The sequence below is a fragment of the Nyctibius grandis genome, chromosome 18 (genome assembly GCF_013368605.1).
Source record: "Nyctibius grandis isolate bNycGra1 chromosome 18, bNycGra1.pri, whole genome shotgun sequence".
In the NCBI taxonomy this organism is placed as follows: domain Eukaryota; kingdom Metazoa; phylum Chordata; class Aves; order Nyctibiiformes; family Nyctibiidae; genus Nyctibius; species Nyctibius grandis.
In genome coordinates this window covers 4,790,821-4,809,930 of record NC_090675.1, presented here as the reverse complement: position 1 = coordinate 4,809,930, position 19,110 = coordinate 4,790,821, and the positions used below count along the sequence as shown (strand labels likewise).

Here is a 19,110-nt window from a genome sequence, read left to right as displayed (position 1 = left end):
CAGGTGACCCAAAATTGACCAACGAGGGTATTCCATCCCATACATGTCATTCTTGGTATAAAGGGGGGGGATCACGAGGGTCTCGCTCTCTTTCTGCTATGGCCGGTGTCCAGGGAGGACTCCGTCTGTTTTCCTGCTGCCCCCGATCCCGATCCGTGCGTTCCTGAATCCAGCTCTCGACCGTCGCTAGGCCCAGGCTGGGCCTTCCCGGAGCCTGCCCTGCAGTGCCGGTGGTGACGTGGCTGACTTCAGGGGAGCTCAATCTTGGTTTTGTATATATATTTGTATATATTTGATTATTTCTATTATTATTATTATACTTTTTTTTTCATTATTATAGTTTATTAAAACTGTTTTAATTTTCCAACCCAGAAGTCTCTCTCCCTTTTCCCTTTCCCTCTGGGGGGAGGGGGGGGGGGATAACAGAGGGCATCTGCCACAGGTTTAATCGCCAGCCCAGCTTTAAACCGTGACATGCAGATGTAATTTTAAGTCATTATGGTATAGATACATATTTCTGTCTACTAAATAAGTGATATAAAAAAGCTACATAAAAAACACTATCTTGTCAAAAACGTGCATCTGCTTTAGTAAGGCACAAAGTGATCTGAAGAACCAGGACCATCTGAGCTGACAGAAGTAGTCCACTACCCGTTCCATGTCTTGCACAGCCTTCATGAATGGAAAAAAGGCTTGGAGGAGAGGATACAAAGAAATTAACATGCACTAGGAAATGCAGGATATTGTGAGGGTGGACAGTCTAATACTTCTTATTGTACTAGTTTGTCACGTAAAGAAAAAATGAACATTTCCAGCCACAGTTGAAATAACACTCCAAACAAGACCACTGTTACTGATCATTTTTAAGTTCTTAAACAGCTAGTTTTGCCACAGTCAATATAATTTTAGCATGTAGCCATGACATACAGAACTTTGCTGTCCAAAGTTATTAGGATTATGCAATCACATTAAGCAGCTTGTGAAATACAAAAATACAACATTGAAACTTACAGTATTTAACAAAATCCTTCTGAAAATCTTTCCTAGAATTGACAAAGGCTCTTCCTCTCTCAGTTCCAACTACAAACACATCTGTTTCATATACAGCAATACAGGCAACTTCCGCCTTGGACTTGGCCAGTTCTTTACACTATAAAAAGAAAAACAAAAAGCTTTTATTACCATAGTTAAGAGTACAGTGAATAGAAATGTATGTGGTATCATGTAAAATAGTTATTACTTCTGCTGCCAGCATCAACCCTTCAGAAGGTACTGCGAGTAACATAACATCAGCCATTAGTAAAGGATAATTTATACATCTGGAGTGCTTTTCATCAGTAATCTTAAAGGCATTGTAGATGCATTAGTGAAATTAAGGCCTTGTCTAGACTCAGATTTCACTGTTTTTAATTAAAATTATTTATGACATCAATCCATGTGAAATTATCACTTCCCTGTTAGATAATCATGTTGAGTGTCTTACTCCAACTTTCAACAGAGTACAGGAGTTTTGTTCATTCACAGCACACTTCTCACACATCTTGTTCTGTTCAGAAAGGTGTGGTTGCAAGCAGGAAGGCTGCCTGCAGTCTGCCTCATCCTGCCTGCTGTGCTCTGGCTCCGGTGAATTCCTCCCGAGCGGAAGGACTGTACCTTCCTTGTGAACACCTATGTGTGTTCTGCTGGGAGAAATTTCTGGCAAAGAAGTAAGGCAGGAAGCCTGCGGTGCAAGGAGAGAGCAAAGATCCTAAGAAAATCAGTGAGATCATCAAGAAGTGATCACAAAAAGTCAATTTTCTCCTAGAAACTCAGATCAGAGTTTGCCACAACCTCTAAAGACACCGACAACTGCAGCATGCCAGGAAAAAGTGACACAAAGCCTTTAGGAACCAAATATACCCATTGGGAAAAAAGGTTTGCAATCAATTATCATATAGCCATCCCATTCAAAGTTTCTTTGCTAAAAAGAAAATTTTTGGTTTTGCTTATCATTTAAGAAAACAATTTTAAAGAATCAAATCTTTGACAGTGCCTCAACTTTAAGGAAACGGGACAGGCATTTCCACTCACAGCCCTGTCCCACCTTAAACCCCACCACACAATGATTAAATAACTTCTACAGAACAGGTGATATGCCAACTTAAAAAAAGTAAAATATCATCTGAACAAGTTTTGTTGAATTGCTACAGCAGCTGAGGACAAGGCATTAGCCTCAAGACCGTTTATTCACTCTATATTACAGATGACAAAGACCAGAACATACTCTTGCCTTTCTACCATGCTCTACCTGAGCAATCAAAAAATATTTCCCATTTGTTTATTTGACAAAATAATTTATAAAATAACCACACCACAAGAAGAAACAAGATGACTGTTAAGAAGACTGTTACCATGATTTTCCACAAGGAAAGAGACAGAGTCACAGCAGGTTGGACAGCACACGATAAGGTAAAGATATAACATTACACCTTTCCTGCTCCCCAGAAGCAGGCAAGATATCGGTGTAATCTTGCACGTGCCAAGAGGGAGTTGACGCAGTTGCTTAACTTCTCTACTAACCATTGACTCAAGTGCTGACATGAGGAACGAAACCACCATTCTGCTTTCAGAGGAGTCCTCATCATGGACGGACGTTGCTGGTGCAGTAGTTTGGGCCATTTTCCTCCTATAAAATGAAATAAAAAAACCTGTTCAGATACACACAACAGTGCAAGAAAATTAAAACCTCTCTTACGCAAGCAAAGAAAAAGAAATATTCAAGAAACCACAACACACCCCACCACACACACAAGCAAGCAAACATACAGGTAAAGTAACAGGAGGAAGTGCTCACTCTTCTTTCATGCTTCCTGCTGTTTCATCCAAAGCTGGAGCTAAATGTGCAAAAGTTAAAATGTTGTGCCCTGACTAGACCACAAACCCTTTGTGCCTAGAAAGATGCATATGAATTGATTAGCTGAATTTACATCAATTTTTCTTTTTAAGCATGTTTGCAACTCCAGCAGTCTTGATAAACACAGCAAAAAACACTGGCATTAATGTACAGAAAAGAGATGGCAAATCATAGTTATGACACTAATATTAGAACAATCCTTCCTGTAATTATCATGGCCTAGCTCAAAACAAACCACCACCACCCTGCCCCAAAATCATGGCCTCAGAGACTACAGTATCAGTAACCAGAACATGACATTTTTATTCACATATGATACAAAAATCGGAGCTCTCCAAACCCCCTTGCTTTCTAACTTTCCTCACCGAAGTGGGAAGCTCAGTGCGGCTGGGAAGGAGTCCGAAAGAAAACTCAGTAACACCAGAGTGTGTCATGAAGCAGGCATTCTTTATTGCAGCGCTGGGCAGCACTGGGGATTATCCACCATGAGTGCTCCACCGGTTTGGCAAATTTTCAGAGAATACATACCATAAAGTTATACATAGTCATAGGATTTCCGAGAACTCATTTACATAGCCATGAGATATGCAAGTGTCCGTTCGCATGTGCAGTCGTTTTCCCTGGTGGTCGTCAGGGGTCTTCAGATGAAGGCCAGTAGTCTTCCTCGCTGTGTTCGCTGACTGACCCCTGCTTCTGCGCACACTCTGCCCGGGGATCACGTAGGCCACGTCCTTTGAGGTGGCTGTTGCAATTCCTTTATCTCCATCTTCCTGTGCATCCGCCCATCCCAAGGCCCAGCCATCTGAAGTGAGAACATCCTGGAGCCTCCTTATCTTACAGCCATTACCACTCTCCAAATTGTAAAGGCTTCCCTTTGTTTAGTTGAGCACCCACATAGTTGAGTAATTAAGGTATCTACAACATCCCCCTTGCTCTTGGGGCCCCCCTCACCGTTTCACGTATTCTTCAGTCGTAGGATTAACTCCAAAGCTAAGTAGTCCTAATTAAGGTGCTAAAATTAAAAACTGAATTTCAGCAGTGACACAAAAAAAGAGATTTAAACCTATTTTCTGTATGTCATTCAGGAGACTTTCAGCTTATTTAAGACATAAGAAATAATCAGGACTTGTTTATGCTTCTGCTGGCAGAATTGTCTATACAAGAATGAATACATTGAGAATGAAGTTTCAGCAGCTGCTAAGAGCACATTTTTGTATTGGAGTGTTGCAACTTGTTAAGTTTACACGTATCTAAAGCAATAACCTGATATGCCTGGAGGAAGAAAGAACTGGTAGAGATTTAGCTGTTACAGCTCCATGCGCAGGTCTTGAGAAAAATCACCTAAAAGTCAAGATAGCTCAGATAAACGAGACATTTCACAACAGCTCGATGAGACAGCTTGCTGCTCCGTGTAGAACCTGGACACACGACGTGGCTCAAGTTTTCAAAGGTGACGTGTATCCCATTAGATGTGCAGACGAGTCAGGGCAGCACAAATAACCATCGCATGTATTAATACATGCTTACATTGGAAAAAATACCACTGTGTTGTTCTTTTGATAGGACTTAGAGCACTTCAGACTTGCAAATTGGAGGGGAGGGGGGGAAAAAAAAGCTAGCAACACTGCAAGCTCACAACAGACCCACAGCAGCTTTCTGGCTCTCCAGACATAGGGCAGCAAGGTTTAAACAGCTTTAAACTGGTGTTATGGATTAAGTGGCAGTGGCATCGTCACCATCTGTTTGAGGATGCCAGTAATGAGAGGTTTGAACATCGGCACCTGCTACACTGAGCAGGCAAACAGGTCCTGCGTTGGGTCTGGAAAAGGAGATGAAGTAAACTTCAAGAGCGAATGTAAAGCAATAACAACTGTTGAATGATGTTGACTGCTTCAGTGAACTGAGAGAGGATCAGCTGGGGATGGGGAGGCAGAGGCTGATGGGGTTATCCTCCAGATGAAGAGGGGCATTTTATTGCTTGTGGAATACCAGAGGGAAAAGGGAGATTATGATGTGACGTAAATAAATCAATCTTCATTAAGCCATGATTTTTGATACCTAATAGAGTTCTCCAGCTCATCTTTGGAACTCGTTTAGCATTGAGATGCTGACAGTGATTTTAAACATGACAGCTTTCAGACTTTTTAAAACAAAACCTTAACAATCCAATATTAATGATTAAAGAGAATATAACTACACATTTTGCCTTTCTCCCATGTCTCTACTCACTGTCTGATACAGTTCTGCATCTGTTCAACACCTCCCAGGCTAGCAGTGGCACAAACATACACACCTACCCCCATTCTAGGTGAAAAATCAGGCTATGTGAAAACGAGTAAATTTGTTTTCTATTTTGCAGAGGTACCTTGTCCAGAAAACAGACCAAGGAAATTCTAGCGAACATTTGAAGGCTGTAGATGCACAAGCACATCAGAGCAGTGCCAGCTCACGCTGTCTCCCCCATGCAGAGTCGCTCACGTCCCTGGAAGGTGATTTCTGATCCACAGGCACACAGCGAATCAAGTCAGGGAGCTTGTCGAGGGAACGGGAAGGAGAAGTGCTCCACTGTGATACAAAAAAAAAATCGGAGATCTCCAAACCCCCTCGCTTTCTAACTTTCCTCACCGAAGTGGGAAGCTAGGTGCGGCTGGGTAAGGAGTCCGAAAGAAAACTCAGTAACACCAGAGTGTGTTATTAAGCAGGCATTCTTTATTGCAGCGCTGGGCAGCACTGGGGATTATCCACCATGAGTGCTCCGCCGATTTTGCAGATTTTCAGAGATTATATACCATAAAGTTATACATAGTCATAAGATTCCCAATAACTCATTTGCATAGTCATGAGATTTCCTGGAACTCATTAATATATGTAAATGTCCGTTCCGCATGCGCAGTCGTTTTCTCTGGTGGTCGTCAGGGGTCTTCAGATGAAGGCTTATAGTCTTCCTCGCTGTGTTCGCTAACTGACCCCTGCTTCTGCGCAAACTCAGTCCAGGGATCACGTAGGTCACGTAGGCTGTGTCCTTCAAGGCAGCTGTTGCAACTCCCTTATCTTTAGGTTTCTGTGCCTCTGTTGTCCCAAGGCCAAGTTGTCTGAAGTGAAATACAGCCATCCTAATTAGAAACTATCTTTTCAAGGCCCAGTTGTCTGAAGTGAGATATACCCATCTAAATTTAAAAAAAGGCTCCCTTTGTTTATTTATATAACTAGGTTAGTCGAATGTCTAAGGTATTTACAACATCCTCTTTGTTCTTGGGGCCCTCAACCGTTTCAACTGGACCAGGTCCCAGTTCAATTCACTGCACAAACCACAAACAGCTGTCCTGGCTAACGGAGAGGACAGCACATCCTAAGCTACCTTGCTGCTGCACATGAGGCCACAGCCTCAATATCTCAGAATTGGGATCAGGAGTTGGGTTAGGTTATCACTGGACTACTCTTCTAATAACATTTGGAAGAGTCTTTCCAAAGTATAAAGTCATAGTGCCTTGTATTTTTAGGATACCCATTCTTTAACCAGTTGGCATGGTGTCAGGTCAGTGTTTAACACAGATTCAAGAGACATCCTGTTGCACCATTGCAGTACAAGAATATTTTTTCCTACCCGACTGACAGCAAAGTCAGACAGGAAAGATTTCCCACCCCCTACATTTCACCAGTTTCTCCCTTTCAAACAACAGTTTTCTCCACTACCCTTATCTATACCACTGGGACAGTGTTTATTATTGGAAAGAGCAGGCTATGGTTCAGTGGATCTAACGAACCTGGCTGCCTTTCCAAGATCCAGCCCTTAGAAAGCGCATGACAACACCACTGCCCAATGTAAATCCCCAGTGCAAAGCCTTGAATAAAGTGTAACACCTTACCCATTACCAATGTGCTACACAAAAAGGCCAATTTAAAAACCATCCTTGGAACAATTATAAGCTGGCTGCCAGAGTACCACTTATATCTATTAATCTTAATCACATATTGCTAAAAAAGAACTTCCAGATCAGTTAATATTAGTTATAATTACCTATAAATCCTTCAGTTTAACTGTGCCAAGATGACTCTCTGCCCAAGCAAAGGCTTGTAACAATGAACAAAGCCTTGCAAAATACACTGGTAGAGTACTGAGGAGGTGGCATTTAGCCATTCCTGGCTGTGGTTTAACCCCAGCTGGCAACTAAACCCCACACAGTCGCTCGCTCACTACTCCCCACTGGGATGGGGGAGAGAAAAAAATTTCAGAGCTAAAAACCCTCTGGATTTTCATTTTACAAGGGAAAAAAAAGACCAAAACCAGTAGCTTTTCAGAAAGCCAAATCAAACCGACATGTATCTCACTCCACGTGTTTCTTGCTGACTTCTAAGAACCAAAAAATAGAAATACTCAAGGTAAGAGAGAACAAAACCACAAGACACAGTTACTTGCCACCTCCCCTGCACTCAGTACAGGGGCAGACATGCCAATCTTGATAATCCACCAGTAACGGATACTCTCTCTAGTAGTTGCTTGTCAGACACACAAAAAAGCAAATGCAAAAAAATAATTACACTTTATGAAGAAAAACTGTTATTTAAGCATGTAAAGAATACACACGGAAAATTAGGGGGAAAAATAATGGAATATACATTTCTTAGAGAAGAGTCTTAATAAGCAATAGCAATACGTTTTTAAAACTTCTTCAGCAGACGTAATGCCAGCAGGTATTCCCAAAATGATGCATCTAACCATTGTCTGTTGCTCTCCAGAAAAGCAGCTGTGGATGCCTGTCCTGGTTTGGCCTAAACCAGGCCAATTTTTCCTTTCAGTGATTTTTACTTTCAGCTAAGTCTCCTCTAAGTAACTGCACTTTCTGAAACTAACTGCATGTTTTGCAGACAGTGTCTGCTTCCAGGACTGATAACGCTCGAAGTTTGTAGTTATCGCTGAGGCACCAGTAGGGATGTTGTGCAGAAAGGCTCCTGCTGTACTCGTTCTTAGAGAAACCAAGGTCACTGCTGAATTCCTCACTGCTTACAAGTGAAGAGCCGAAGGGGGGTCGCAGCTGCAGGGGGGAGCGGACAGGACAGGTGACCCAAAATTGACCAATGAAGGTATTCCATCCCATACACGTCATTCTCGGTATAAAGGGGGGGGATCACGAGGGTCTCGCTCTCTTTCTGCTATGGCCGGTGTCCAAGGAGGACTCCGACTGTTTTCCTGCTGCCCCCGATCCCGATCCGTGCATCCCTGAATCCAGCTCTCAACCGTCGCTAGGCCCAGCCTGGGCCTTCCCGGAGCCTGCCCTGCAGTGCCGGTGGTGACGTGGCTGACTTCAGGGGAGCTCAATCTTGGTTTTGTATATATATTTGTATATATTTGATTATTTCTATTATTGTTATTATACTCTTTTTCATTATTATAGTTTATTAAAACTGTTTTAACTTTCCAACCCGGAAGTCTCTCTCCCTTTTCCCTTTCCCTTTCCCTTTGGGGGGAGGGGGGGATAACAGAGAGCATCTGCCACAGGTTTAATAGCTGGCCCAGCTTTAAACTGTGACAATGCCAAAGCATACTTCTCTCTGCTAACCCCTCACCTAGCATTACAAACACTAAAACAAATCCTGCCACCCTGACGAAAAAGAACGTGACTCCCGAGAACGCCACCACACAGCTGGGAATGAGTTTGTGTGAGCTCATCCTTACACACCACTGAAGATTTGCTGCTCCCTAAGGGAAAGAAGTCCAGCTCCTGCTAGATCCCCATGGGCCACTTTTGAGATCTGGGGGGAAAAAGTTATTCTAGCAGAGTACAAAAGCACGCATTTCATTACAAAGCTGGAACAAGAAGGAACATAACAAAATATACCATTAAAAAAAAAAAAAATCTAATGAAGCTAGACTGCTGCTCGGCTGTTGCAGCTTTCACCCCTTGGCTTCCTTGCCTTCTGGGCAAAGACACAATTTCAGCATATTGAACTCTGCCCAAATATTGGCCTTCTGACAAAGGACAGAAGTTGGTTCTTTCCAAACTGTACAGATTAATACTCACAAGCTGTTAAGTGCAAATGAATATTTTTAAACAGATCTTGGCTAAAAAAATCTGTTATTTTTCCGACAGTTTGGTTCAGTGATCCTGTGTTTCAGAGGAAGCCAAGTCTGACGGTTCTTAGCTAACCTAGCACAGAAACCCTGTTGGGATGCAAACCTACCACCACTGTTTTTTCTGTAACACATCCACCCTAGCCGCAGTGCACACAGGGTTGGGAGATTCTCACCTTCACCCTCCGGCGTCTGTTCATAGCTGACCTATGCAATCCCGTTCGGATGATCTATTTTCCTTGTTATGACATGTCATTGTTCATCGTAAAATTATACAAATACTCTATAAGCAACAATTTTCAGCTCTTTCCAACCAACAGACTGCTCATGCATAGCGGAAACACAAGCTTAACAGCAAGGGTGCTCAAACTGGGTGACATCCCTACCTTCAGATAAATGCAACTCTTTTGAAAGGAAGTATTTTCACCAGCCATAGCCTAAGAGAAACAGAAGCAAAGGATCTGGGAGTTCCTGCACAAAAACATTGCTAGTTCTTCACCATCTGCATCTGGTGCATGTGGATTACGAATCAATTCGGATGAGCAACCTCCATGTTACCTGTGTGGAGGACCAGCCTGTTCTGAAACACAAACACTGCTGGACCACACCAAGCAAAAGCAGCTCTAGATGTTCAGAGCCAGCTCAATCCAAAGCAAAGATGCAGAGGCAGGTCTGGCAGAGTTTTACTCTGCTTACCGCCTACACCAAAACCAAGAAGGTGAAGCTTCCCGACATCACGAACAGGAAGGAAAAACAATGTGGAGACACAAGAGTGCATTTAGTCAACTCAAACCCATTTGGGTTTATCTCTTCTGATTACTGTCAGCTCTTCCAGACAGAAGTTGGCTCCTTTGGAGGTACAAACCTGGACTCATTAACTAGAGAGCAGCGTCATGTACATATACAAGGTCAGCTCTTAGCTAAGACTGAACCCAGGATACAACTCCCCCCTAAAAATGAATAAAAATAACTCTCAAGGACAGCAGAGTAGCCCTGAAGAAGCCTTAACGTACCAGGGAGGCTCTGCCCCTCTCCCCTCCACACATACACCCTGAAGTATCCCTGTTGCCTTTTTTCCAGCCTCTTACCTGGAGCAGCAGAGCAGCTGATTCAGCAAAAGTGCACGTCATGATCAAAGTCAACCTTCTTGCTCCTTTGTCACTAAAAATTGTGTTTATCTCCTTAATCTGATGCTCTATCGCTTTCTAGTCCGAGACACCAGGAATACAGACACGGCACTCACCAGTTTCACCGTGGAGCGGGTCCCCTGGCAAGCACGCTCTTGCCATTCACACCCGACACCATTACAAGCGCAGCAACAGTGACCCATTACACACGGCAGCTGGGACGTTTGCTGTCGCCATTTCAGTCCAACTCCCACCACAGGGATTTGACTCGCAGCAGCAGAATCAACAAGACGCAGCACCGAGTGTTTCACATCAGGGCTTACCCCAACAAAACACACGAGCAGCACTACTTACGGCACCACGTCCCACTCTAATTAATGAAGCCATTCCGAGAATCACGCCATGGAGGAATACGATCTCGCTGTAAACCAACACAGTGCCCCAAATCCCTACTGTAGTGCTCACTGATTCAAGCTTCCATTTTTTTTTCTCCAAGGGCAGCCGAGCAGAAGGTCAGCAACCAAAGGCAGTCGGGAAAGAGAGCAAGGGCCCCTAACAAACCAAGCTCCAAGGGGAAACACCTGGTGCTCAGCACACCCAATAGCACCTAGGCAGCACAAAGTTACACGAAACCAGCAGCATTTTGCTGGGGGCAGGGTGGCATGGTTCATTACACAGCTGTGAGACCCCCCCTAAAACCAGTAATGATTATTTCCCATTTTTCTACGTACTTTTATGATACTTAGCAACATTCGATGACTTTTTAGCCAGCCTAGACGCCAACTACCTCTGCCACTCTTAAGAACCATTAAAAAAGTAAAACACGATTCCAAAAACTATTATTTTAAAAGCACATCTGATTTCTCTCATTCATAAGTCTGCATAATGTTTGCAAACAGGTATTTAAATTTGATTTTCACTATTTTTAAAGATCCAGTATAGACCAACATATAATCACAAAATTTTACATAAAATGAAAACGCAGTATGTAACTATATACCTCACAGGGCAATTATACAAAAGTGCACATATTACCCAGTTTGGAGTAGTTAAGAAACCATTAGAAACTCCATTTCTGTATTAGAGCCAGACAGACTCGCAGAACAATTCACTTAGTTTTTTAGTTTTTAAGTACACAGCGTCCTACTGCAGCACCTAGCACTGTGAATTACAGTGAAACCATGTAAACAAAATGAAATATTAATCACAACAGTCCTGACCATCTGATAACTTCTGTCTTTACCAACGTAATTATATTTACTTAGTCAACATGATGATCATGTTGAGTAACAATTACTTTAGTTCTGTGTGTCCATCAACACTTGCACATAATATTTGAGAAGTGAATTAGTCTAAACTCTACTGGTATTTATTTAATTATAACAAAACTAGTGCTGGCACATTTTCCAGAGTGAGAAATTGCTGTCCTTGCTAGTGCAAGATGGTCCTTTGGATTTCTATGTCATACTGCAATGATCACAGGAAACAAAAGCCTCAAATCAATTTAAGGGCAAACAAAACCCCTTTAATCGCTCCAGGGTTCCCACAAAGATCTAAACTGACACTAAACACTCAGTAGTGTTTTCACACCTTGAAAAAAAACATCCAGTTGGTTTATAGCTGGTATCTGAAGCGCACACCTTTGCACAGTAGCTTCATGCAGTGAACTGCCCTGGGTCCGCACCAGCGTGCTGCTGCCCACCACTGCACACATCAGAGCACCCCATGAAACCCGAGAAACTAATCACCCCATCACTCTGCAGCAGTCATCAGTCCCCTCCATTTGGTCACTTAATTCTCTCTGCATCGCTCTCCCTCATTCCTATTATTGCATTTAACCAAATGAACCAGAACACCGATTTCCATGGAATCAATTACATGTGTTTTTCCGTGAATCAAAGCATTTATGTCAATCCTATTAAAAGCTTCTTTCCAGACAGGATCTGAGATGATGTAAGAGTCAATTCCATAAGCAAGAGCTGGGGAATGTGTCAGTAACTTTTTGTTGAAAAATTAGGAATTTACAGCCTTTCCAGAGGAACATGAGTTTCAATCAAACTTCTCCGAAAAGCCTGTCATGTCCTGATGGGTAAGACAAAGAGCTGCCAGTAGCCTCTTACCAAGCCATATAGGGGAAAACATTTATGCCATCTAATTTACCTAATGGATTTACAAGCCTTGCTTTTTGTTTTTGGTTTTTGTTTTTTTTTAATACGTGTTATAGGGTTTTGATATTTTAATTGCAGAATTAGACAAGCAAAAACAAATATTAGGTACGTTTAAAAACATAGTCTAAAAGTTGCTCCTTAGTGTGAGATATTAACCCACAGATTTGTACATACTGACAACAATTCAGCCACATGATTAGCTTACAAGGGGATGGTTGCACTCATTAAACAACCACTGCGCAGATGTTTCTCTCAAGCAACTTACACACAAAGCCTTTGGCCAAAGCAGCCTGCAAATAAAGAAGTGGAAACACAACAGGTGATACCCAAAACATTGTGATGATTAAAAACATTGTCATGAATCCAAGAGAGAGAGGTTATGTTACACACCCAGACAGGTGTATGATTTTATGTCAACCTCCCTTAAACATCAGGCTGAGAGACTTCTGTAACAATTCTTCACTGCCAGCTGCTTTACTGTGCACAAACCCACCTTTGCTGAATCCCTGCCCGAACCAAGCGCTTTGCAGCGGCGTGCTCCCGGGTCTCGCTGCTGAGCTCTGCTCCCCTATCGCTGCTCCCCTGACAGCTGACGGGGTGCAGATTTGACACCTGCGGGGTGACACTGAAGCGATAGACTGAATTCACAGTTCAGCTGCCTTGTGTATAGAAGGTGAAAATATCTAAACACCTCTAGATTTTACAAAAACAAATAACAATCATTCTGCTGACTGCCTGTCATAGAATCACAGAATCGTTTTGGTTGGAAAGGACCTTTAAGATCATCGAGTCCAACCGTTAACCCAGCACTGTCAAGCCCACCACTAACCCATGTCCCTCAGCACCACATCTACACGGCTTTTAAATCCCTCCAGGGATGGGGACTCCACCACTGCCCTGGGCAGCCTGTTCCAAGGCTTGACAACCCCTTCAAGTGAATAAATTTTTCCTGATCTCCAATCTAAACCTTCCCTGGCACAACTTGAGGCCGTTTCCTCTCGTTCTGTCACTTGTTACCTGGGAGAAGAGACCGACCCCACCTCGCTACACCCTCCTTTCAGGCAGTTGTAGAGAGCGATAAGGTCTCCCCTCAGCCTCCTTTTCTCCAGGCTAAACACCCCCAGGTCCCTCAGCCTCTCCTCATCACACTCGTGCTCCAGACCCTTCACCAGCTCCGCTGCCCTTCTCTGGACACTCCGTCCCCTCAGGCGCTCCTCACCTGAGCTCTGCCGCCTGCTCTCCCCTCAGGGCTCGGGCACCGCGGCCTACACAGCTCTGCACCGTCCCCGGGGACGCTTCCCATCCCAAACGCTCACCAGCCCCCCGCCCCGAGGGAAGCCCGGCCCCGCCATGGCGGCAGGAGCCGCGTCCCCCCGGCCGGCCACGACCCCCTCACGGCACAGGAAACCCCCGCCCCGGGGGTGCCCCCCCGCCCCCGCCGCTCCTTTGCATACCCCGCCCCGCCCCTCCCCGCCCGCGCCCAATCGCCGCCGCCACGTGCAGGGCTCCGGCACGTGCGCACCGCCCCGCCAGCCAATAGGAGTCGACGGCACAGTGGCAGCGCCCTCCCCCGCTCCCCCTCTTCCTCTGATCTGGCGGGGTCCCGGGGGAGGCGGCGGTGAAGGGCGCTGAGTCCCGCCCCCCCGCGCGCGGCGCTGAGGAGGGGGCGCCCCCTCCCCCCGGGACAGCCGGACGCCGGCTCCGCCCGCGGCCTGGCGGCGGGAGCTCCCCTGCGGCCCGGGGGCTGCGGCCCCTCCGCCCCACAGCCGTCCCAGGCTGAGGGAGGGCGAGCCCTCCCCTCAGGGATCCGCGGGATAACAGTCCCGTCCCTCGTACCGGCGAGGCCCCCTCCCGCCCTCCTACTCACCCGCCGCCGGGCGCGGACAGCCCGGTCCCGCTGGCTGGAGACGAGGAGGCGCCGCGGGGGAAGGCCGGGCTGCGGCAGAGCCCCGCTGCCGGGAGGCGGTTTCCCCGCGGCCTCTCAGCGGCTGGCGGGGCGGTGGGCCCGGCCGCCGCGCGACCCCGTGGTCCCCCTCGCGGTGTCGGGCCGAGCCCAGCGCCGCGCCGGGGAAGGCAGGGCCGGGCCGGGCCGGGGGAGGCTTTTTGTTCGGGGAGCCCCGGCCGCGCAGGCGCCACCCTCGCGGGGGCCGCCGGGAACTGTAGTTCGATGGCGGCGGCCGGGCCGGGCCGAGGGGATGACGGCGGACTGCGGCTCCCGCCGGGCCCCGCGCCGGGAGGGGTGGCCGGAGCCCTGTGCTGAGTGGGGGAGCGAGGGGAGCTCCCGGCTGCCCCGCGGAGCCTCCCCGCCTCAGCTCGCCCTTCCGCGGCGGAGGGGCCGCCGCACTCGCCGGATCAGCAAAGCCCCGAAAACGCCTCCGGAGGTCGGAGCCAGCGGGTGCTTCCACCCGGCGCCGGTGCGGCTGCGGAGCGCGGTGCTGCCCGGCCGGCTGGGCCCTCGCAGAGCCCTCGGCCTCTGCCGCGTTCCTTCCCTTTCTCCAAAAATCAGCCAGGTTTAACACCCAGAGCTGCTCCCAGGTTCTGCAGAACCAACATTGGAGGCAACTGCCTCCCGCGAGCAGCAACACTGCTTTTGGTTTAATAAAGAACTTCATAGCAAAATAATCTACCTGTTGCTGCAAGTCAGGTTATTGCTTTTCCCCAAAGGTGCTCGGCCTAATGGATACCATCTATGAGATCTATTTCCCTGAGCATAACCAGGCAAATCCCAGAATCACAGAATGTCAGGGATTGGAAGGGACCTCGAAAGATCATCTAGTCCAATCCCCCTGCCGGAGCAGGATTGCCTAGATCATGTCACACAGGAACGCATCGGTTTTAGTTGACATCACTGTTATTTTCCTTTGAATTTAGGTTCAATGCGGTAAATATGGATAGAAAACTTTCCATTCAAAGGGAAAAGTTGCATGTTAAAATTTGCTCCAAATCAAAAAACTGAGTGCTGTTAAAATAGCTAGTTTTTAAATCAAACGATCATTTTTATAAAGATCAACATTTTGTTTATAGTGTGTATAGGATTGTTACAATGTATATAAACTTCTTTGTGGTATTTTAAAAATGCTAAGGGTGTGTTGAGAGTTGGTCAAGAGGAACCACCGAACTCCTTGATTGCAAGTAAATCTCATTTGTAAAGGAAACAGAAGCGTGCTTAGTTGAAAGCATTCTGCTTCCTCCTAGGTGCAATAAATAGAAATCAAAGCCAGGAACAAAGCTCAGAAGCTCTCTGCTGGGAAAGGACCCTGTGGGAGACGCTTTGGCCATTCCCATACCATCGCTGTTGAGGCTACGGACTTTGTGCCAAAACCACCCATCTGCCAACGCTGACCAGCATCCCCCGAGCAAATGGTCAGAGTGATTCAAGATGTTGCGGCTCTTGGTGGTTGCTTGCCGGTGTTTAGCTGGACGTGACTGTTCTCATCATTTACACTGTGGGAAAGGAGACAGAAGCATTCCACAGTGGCCTAGCAAAAAAAAACACCAAAAAAACACCACTAAAACACTCCAAAAAACCCAACAGACCAAAAAAAAAAAAAAAAGCCACCACCCACTTTAATCACCACCTTAACCTAAACCAGAGGGTTTCACCCTGCGGCACTTGGGTGGTTCCTTCTTGCAAAGCCTGTGCAGGGCAAGGCATAACCTCTGGTGAAGGACTGCAGCACAGGGGACACCAAATCTTCCTACATGGCCACAACTATTTCTCAATGTGTCAGCTCCCTTTGCTGTTTAGATGGCATTTTTAGTGGAAGGCATCACTCCATGGTACCGGCATGCTGTCATCTGTCAGCTGTTCCTTACTGCACACACAGCCCGTACTGACCAGTTCATACAGATTTAGATGTCCTAAGTACACACCATCCAAAAATTCCTCAAGTAAATCCTCCTGGAAGATGGGAGGAGTTTTACCTGCCTCAGAAATGGAAGCTCATTGCCAGGACATCGTTTGGAGGCTGCATCCAGACCCTTGTCCTGCAGGTACAGGCTATTCCTGGTCGCAGAGAAGATGCCTTTTGGTTACACAGCATCACGTCACAATTTATTTTGAGAGTCATACGTGGCAGCTGCTTCCTGCTGGTAGGGCCGTTGTTGCCGTGGCTCATTTGCTACCACGGGGGTCTTCGGAAGAGCAGAAATTCGGTATTTGTCTGGGACAAGATTCTTCCCACTCTTATGTATCCCTCTTTACTACCTGGTCCAGCCACGTGAGCTCTGGAGCTGGATAAAACCTAGGAGTTAACTGAAGTCAGAGAGCGAACTTAAGTCATGCTTCATGTGGAATAATGTTTACCCATTGTGGTTACAAGATGACTAACTGAAAAATTAGTTCCTTAAGGCTTCTAAATCCATCGGAGACATTCGCTGGGTGTTGTAAATAAATGCTCAGACTGGAAATAACTTGCATGGGTTTAGTAGCTAGAGTAATTAACAACTGTAACATATTACCGTAGACCACGAGAACGTCTCCATCAGCTCAGAGCCTGGAAACTCAAACAGCTTTCCTTCTAGATAATGCACAGCCTCGGTGGACTTTTACCAGCAGATTCCTGAACTGACTGTTCTATGTAACATCTGACCAGTTAATCTTGATATTCTTTCTAGGTTTAAAATTCAAGAATCAATCTTCTGGCAGAAAATATTTTGATCTAAATTCCTTGGTTTAAAGTATTTTGTATCACTTTGCTTTTCCCTCTACTAGTTAACCAGCTGGGCATCAACTACAGACTGAACAAGATTTTCACAAGACTACAAGACAAGAAAACTGGCTCTCTGGTTTAAGAAGAGAAATGACTGTGAAACCAAAAATGTTGGAAGAGGGGAGTTGAATTCAGAGGTATTTTTATCATCATTTAAAAAAAAAAAGATAAATTCCATTTCAAGCTCGTAGTCTTCTGAAAAGAAATTGAGACCAATACATACAATATTTTTTTTTTTTTACTTACTCATTAGTTTGGGGAATTATTCTGTTTCAACCCCAGCAACATGCATTATTCTCTTTAGCGCTCACAAGTGCTAGGCTGTCTTTATCAGAAGGCTTTGCTTCACTACATGCCAGACCTTACAAAGTTAACCTCAAGCTAAGCACAGCATAGGGGATTTCAGGCAACTTGCCCTTGAAGTTTCTATGGGTAAATCAAAATATCCTTGACAACTTCCATCTAACATCTGAGAGTCTGAAAACCTTAGCGTACGCCTGTTGAAATATAAAAATACATGAAGGGGTGAGGGCGAGTAGAAACCAACCGGTGTTACGCTGATCACCGTACACCTGCTTTTCCCGGCAGGAAAACTTCAAAACCCCTGCAAAACTTCACATGTCGGGGGGGGGGGGGTGTCGGATCCAATCCTGATTCTTCCCCCCACTATTGCCTTATCTTTGTCCAGCACAGGATACATGCCTCAGCTTGCCAGCCTTTACTTGGTGTTTCACCATCTCTTTCTCAAAAAGTGGTTTAGTTCCAGGATTCACATATACAACTTTGACTAGAGGGTGAGTGCAGAGGGAGAGGAGGGAGGAAGCCACAACCTCTCAGAAAAAAAAAAACCAAACAAATAACGCAGAATTATATTGTCTTTTATATGTTGTGCAGAAGTCAGCCTGCAGTGTCTGGAAGCTATGTGCAAATCTGTCAGACCCTCAGAGCGCAGGGTTCATAGTTCCCCACTGGGCACCATGTCTTTTATACGTAAATATAATCTCCTTCCTTCTCCCAAATTATTTTTTTAATTGCAACTCCCAAACCAGTACAGCCCACTACAGCCCAAAGAGCAACATGCTCTTTGTGTCAGAGAACAGTAGTGATGATGGACCAGAACAAGACTACAGCAGTCCACATTTTTCCAGCACAGATAAGCTTATTTCATGCTCCTTTACCAGTTTTCCTTTGCTCTGGTTGTCTAGATTCCTCTGCAGTTTGCTTTCACAAAGCTCCTTTTCCGTTAAATAGTAAATAAGGACATCCTGTATTTTTCCTTTGAACACGGCGCATGTGATAAGGCTGGTGAACACATAAGCAGTACAAATATTTGGCTAGTAAAAGCACAGGCACTGTTTTCTCCTGTCATTTACTGCTCTGCCCTCTGTTAAGGATGTTCTGAGAAGTTTAGCAAGGAAGGATATATGACAATGCCTCGGCTCTCCCCTCCACATCCTCCCAGAGTGAGGATCTTAAATCAAGAGCTTTCTATTACCATCATTTTTCAAGACTGTAGAGCAGGCAGGAATTCTGCACTGGCTTGTGTACTGTAACTCTTCAAAAGAAGAAGGAAGCATTTAAAAATAATTCACCTTTTGTGACAGAAGGTTACAGTGACAGTAAATATGCATTTTTCCAAAGATCAGGAATAAAAAAACCCAACTCGACATGCTAGCCAAAATTGCGGGTGCCAGCAATAGGTCATGGGGACCCCTAAACGCATCTACTCACAGCACAAAAGAAGTTGACGCTTTGAAAAGGCCCGGTAAATCTGTGCAATAAGATGCTCGATGAGCTCAATGAGCATCGTTAATGGGGACATTAAATGTATCAGTGGCTGCTGAGTAATTATTCATGTCTCAAAACAGTCGCTGCACTCGCAGGCTCCTACAGACATTGCTGCGTCAGCTTGTGCTTCCCAAGTTTTCCTCCCAGCCGTACCAGCCGGGGACCGAGCGTTTCTAAGATGAAAGCCGAGAGGGTTGTGCACAAGATGGCAGAGCAGGAGAGGTGCCAGCATCCCATCGGGCGCTCCTGGGGCCGCTCCAGCCCGGCACTGCAAACAGAGCGGGGCCGCAGAGAGGACGGAGCGAGCAAACACGAGCCGCGATGGTTCAGGTCTAGTGTGAGAGCACTGCAA

At 45.7% G+C, this 19,110-nt stretch overlaps 1 protein-coding gene across 8 annotated transcripts in view; it reads right to left on the bottom strand.

Moving 5' to 3' along the window:
* Positions 1–14,214, bottom strand: part of GTF2I (general transcription factor IIi) — a 64,289-nt gene extending 50,075 nt beyond the window's left edge. For 6 of the 8 annotated variants that reach the window (XM_068415972.1, XM_068415973.1, XM_068415978.1 and 3 more), the window contains exons 1-3: positions 14,126–14,206; positions 2,560–2,665; positions 1,012–1,150 (exon numbers count right to left, since the gene is read on the bottom strand). In XM_068415972.1, the coding sequence (XP_068272073.1) occupies positions 1,012–1,150; positions 2,560–2,658 (238 nt within the window). In that variant the 5' untranslated portion in view covers positions 2,659–2,665; positions 14,126–14,206. Of the gene's footprint in view, positions 1–1,011; positions 1,151–2,559; positions 2,666–9,349; positions 9,401–12,751; positions 12,771–14,125 lie in introns of those variants that run through there. The other 2 variants (XM_068415974.1, XM_068415976.1) reach the window with 2 other exon arrangements.
* Between the last annotated feature and the right edge of the window lie 4,896 nt (positions 14,215–19,110).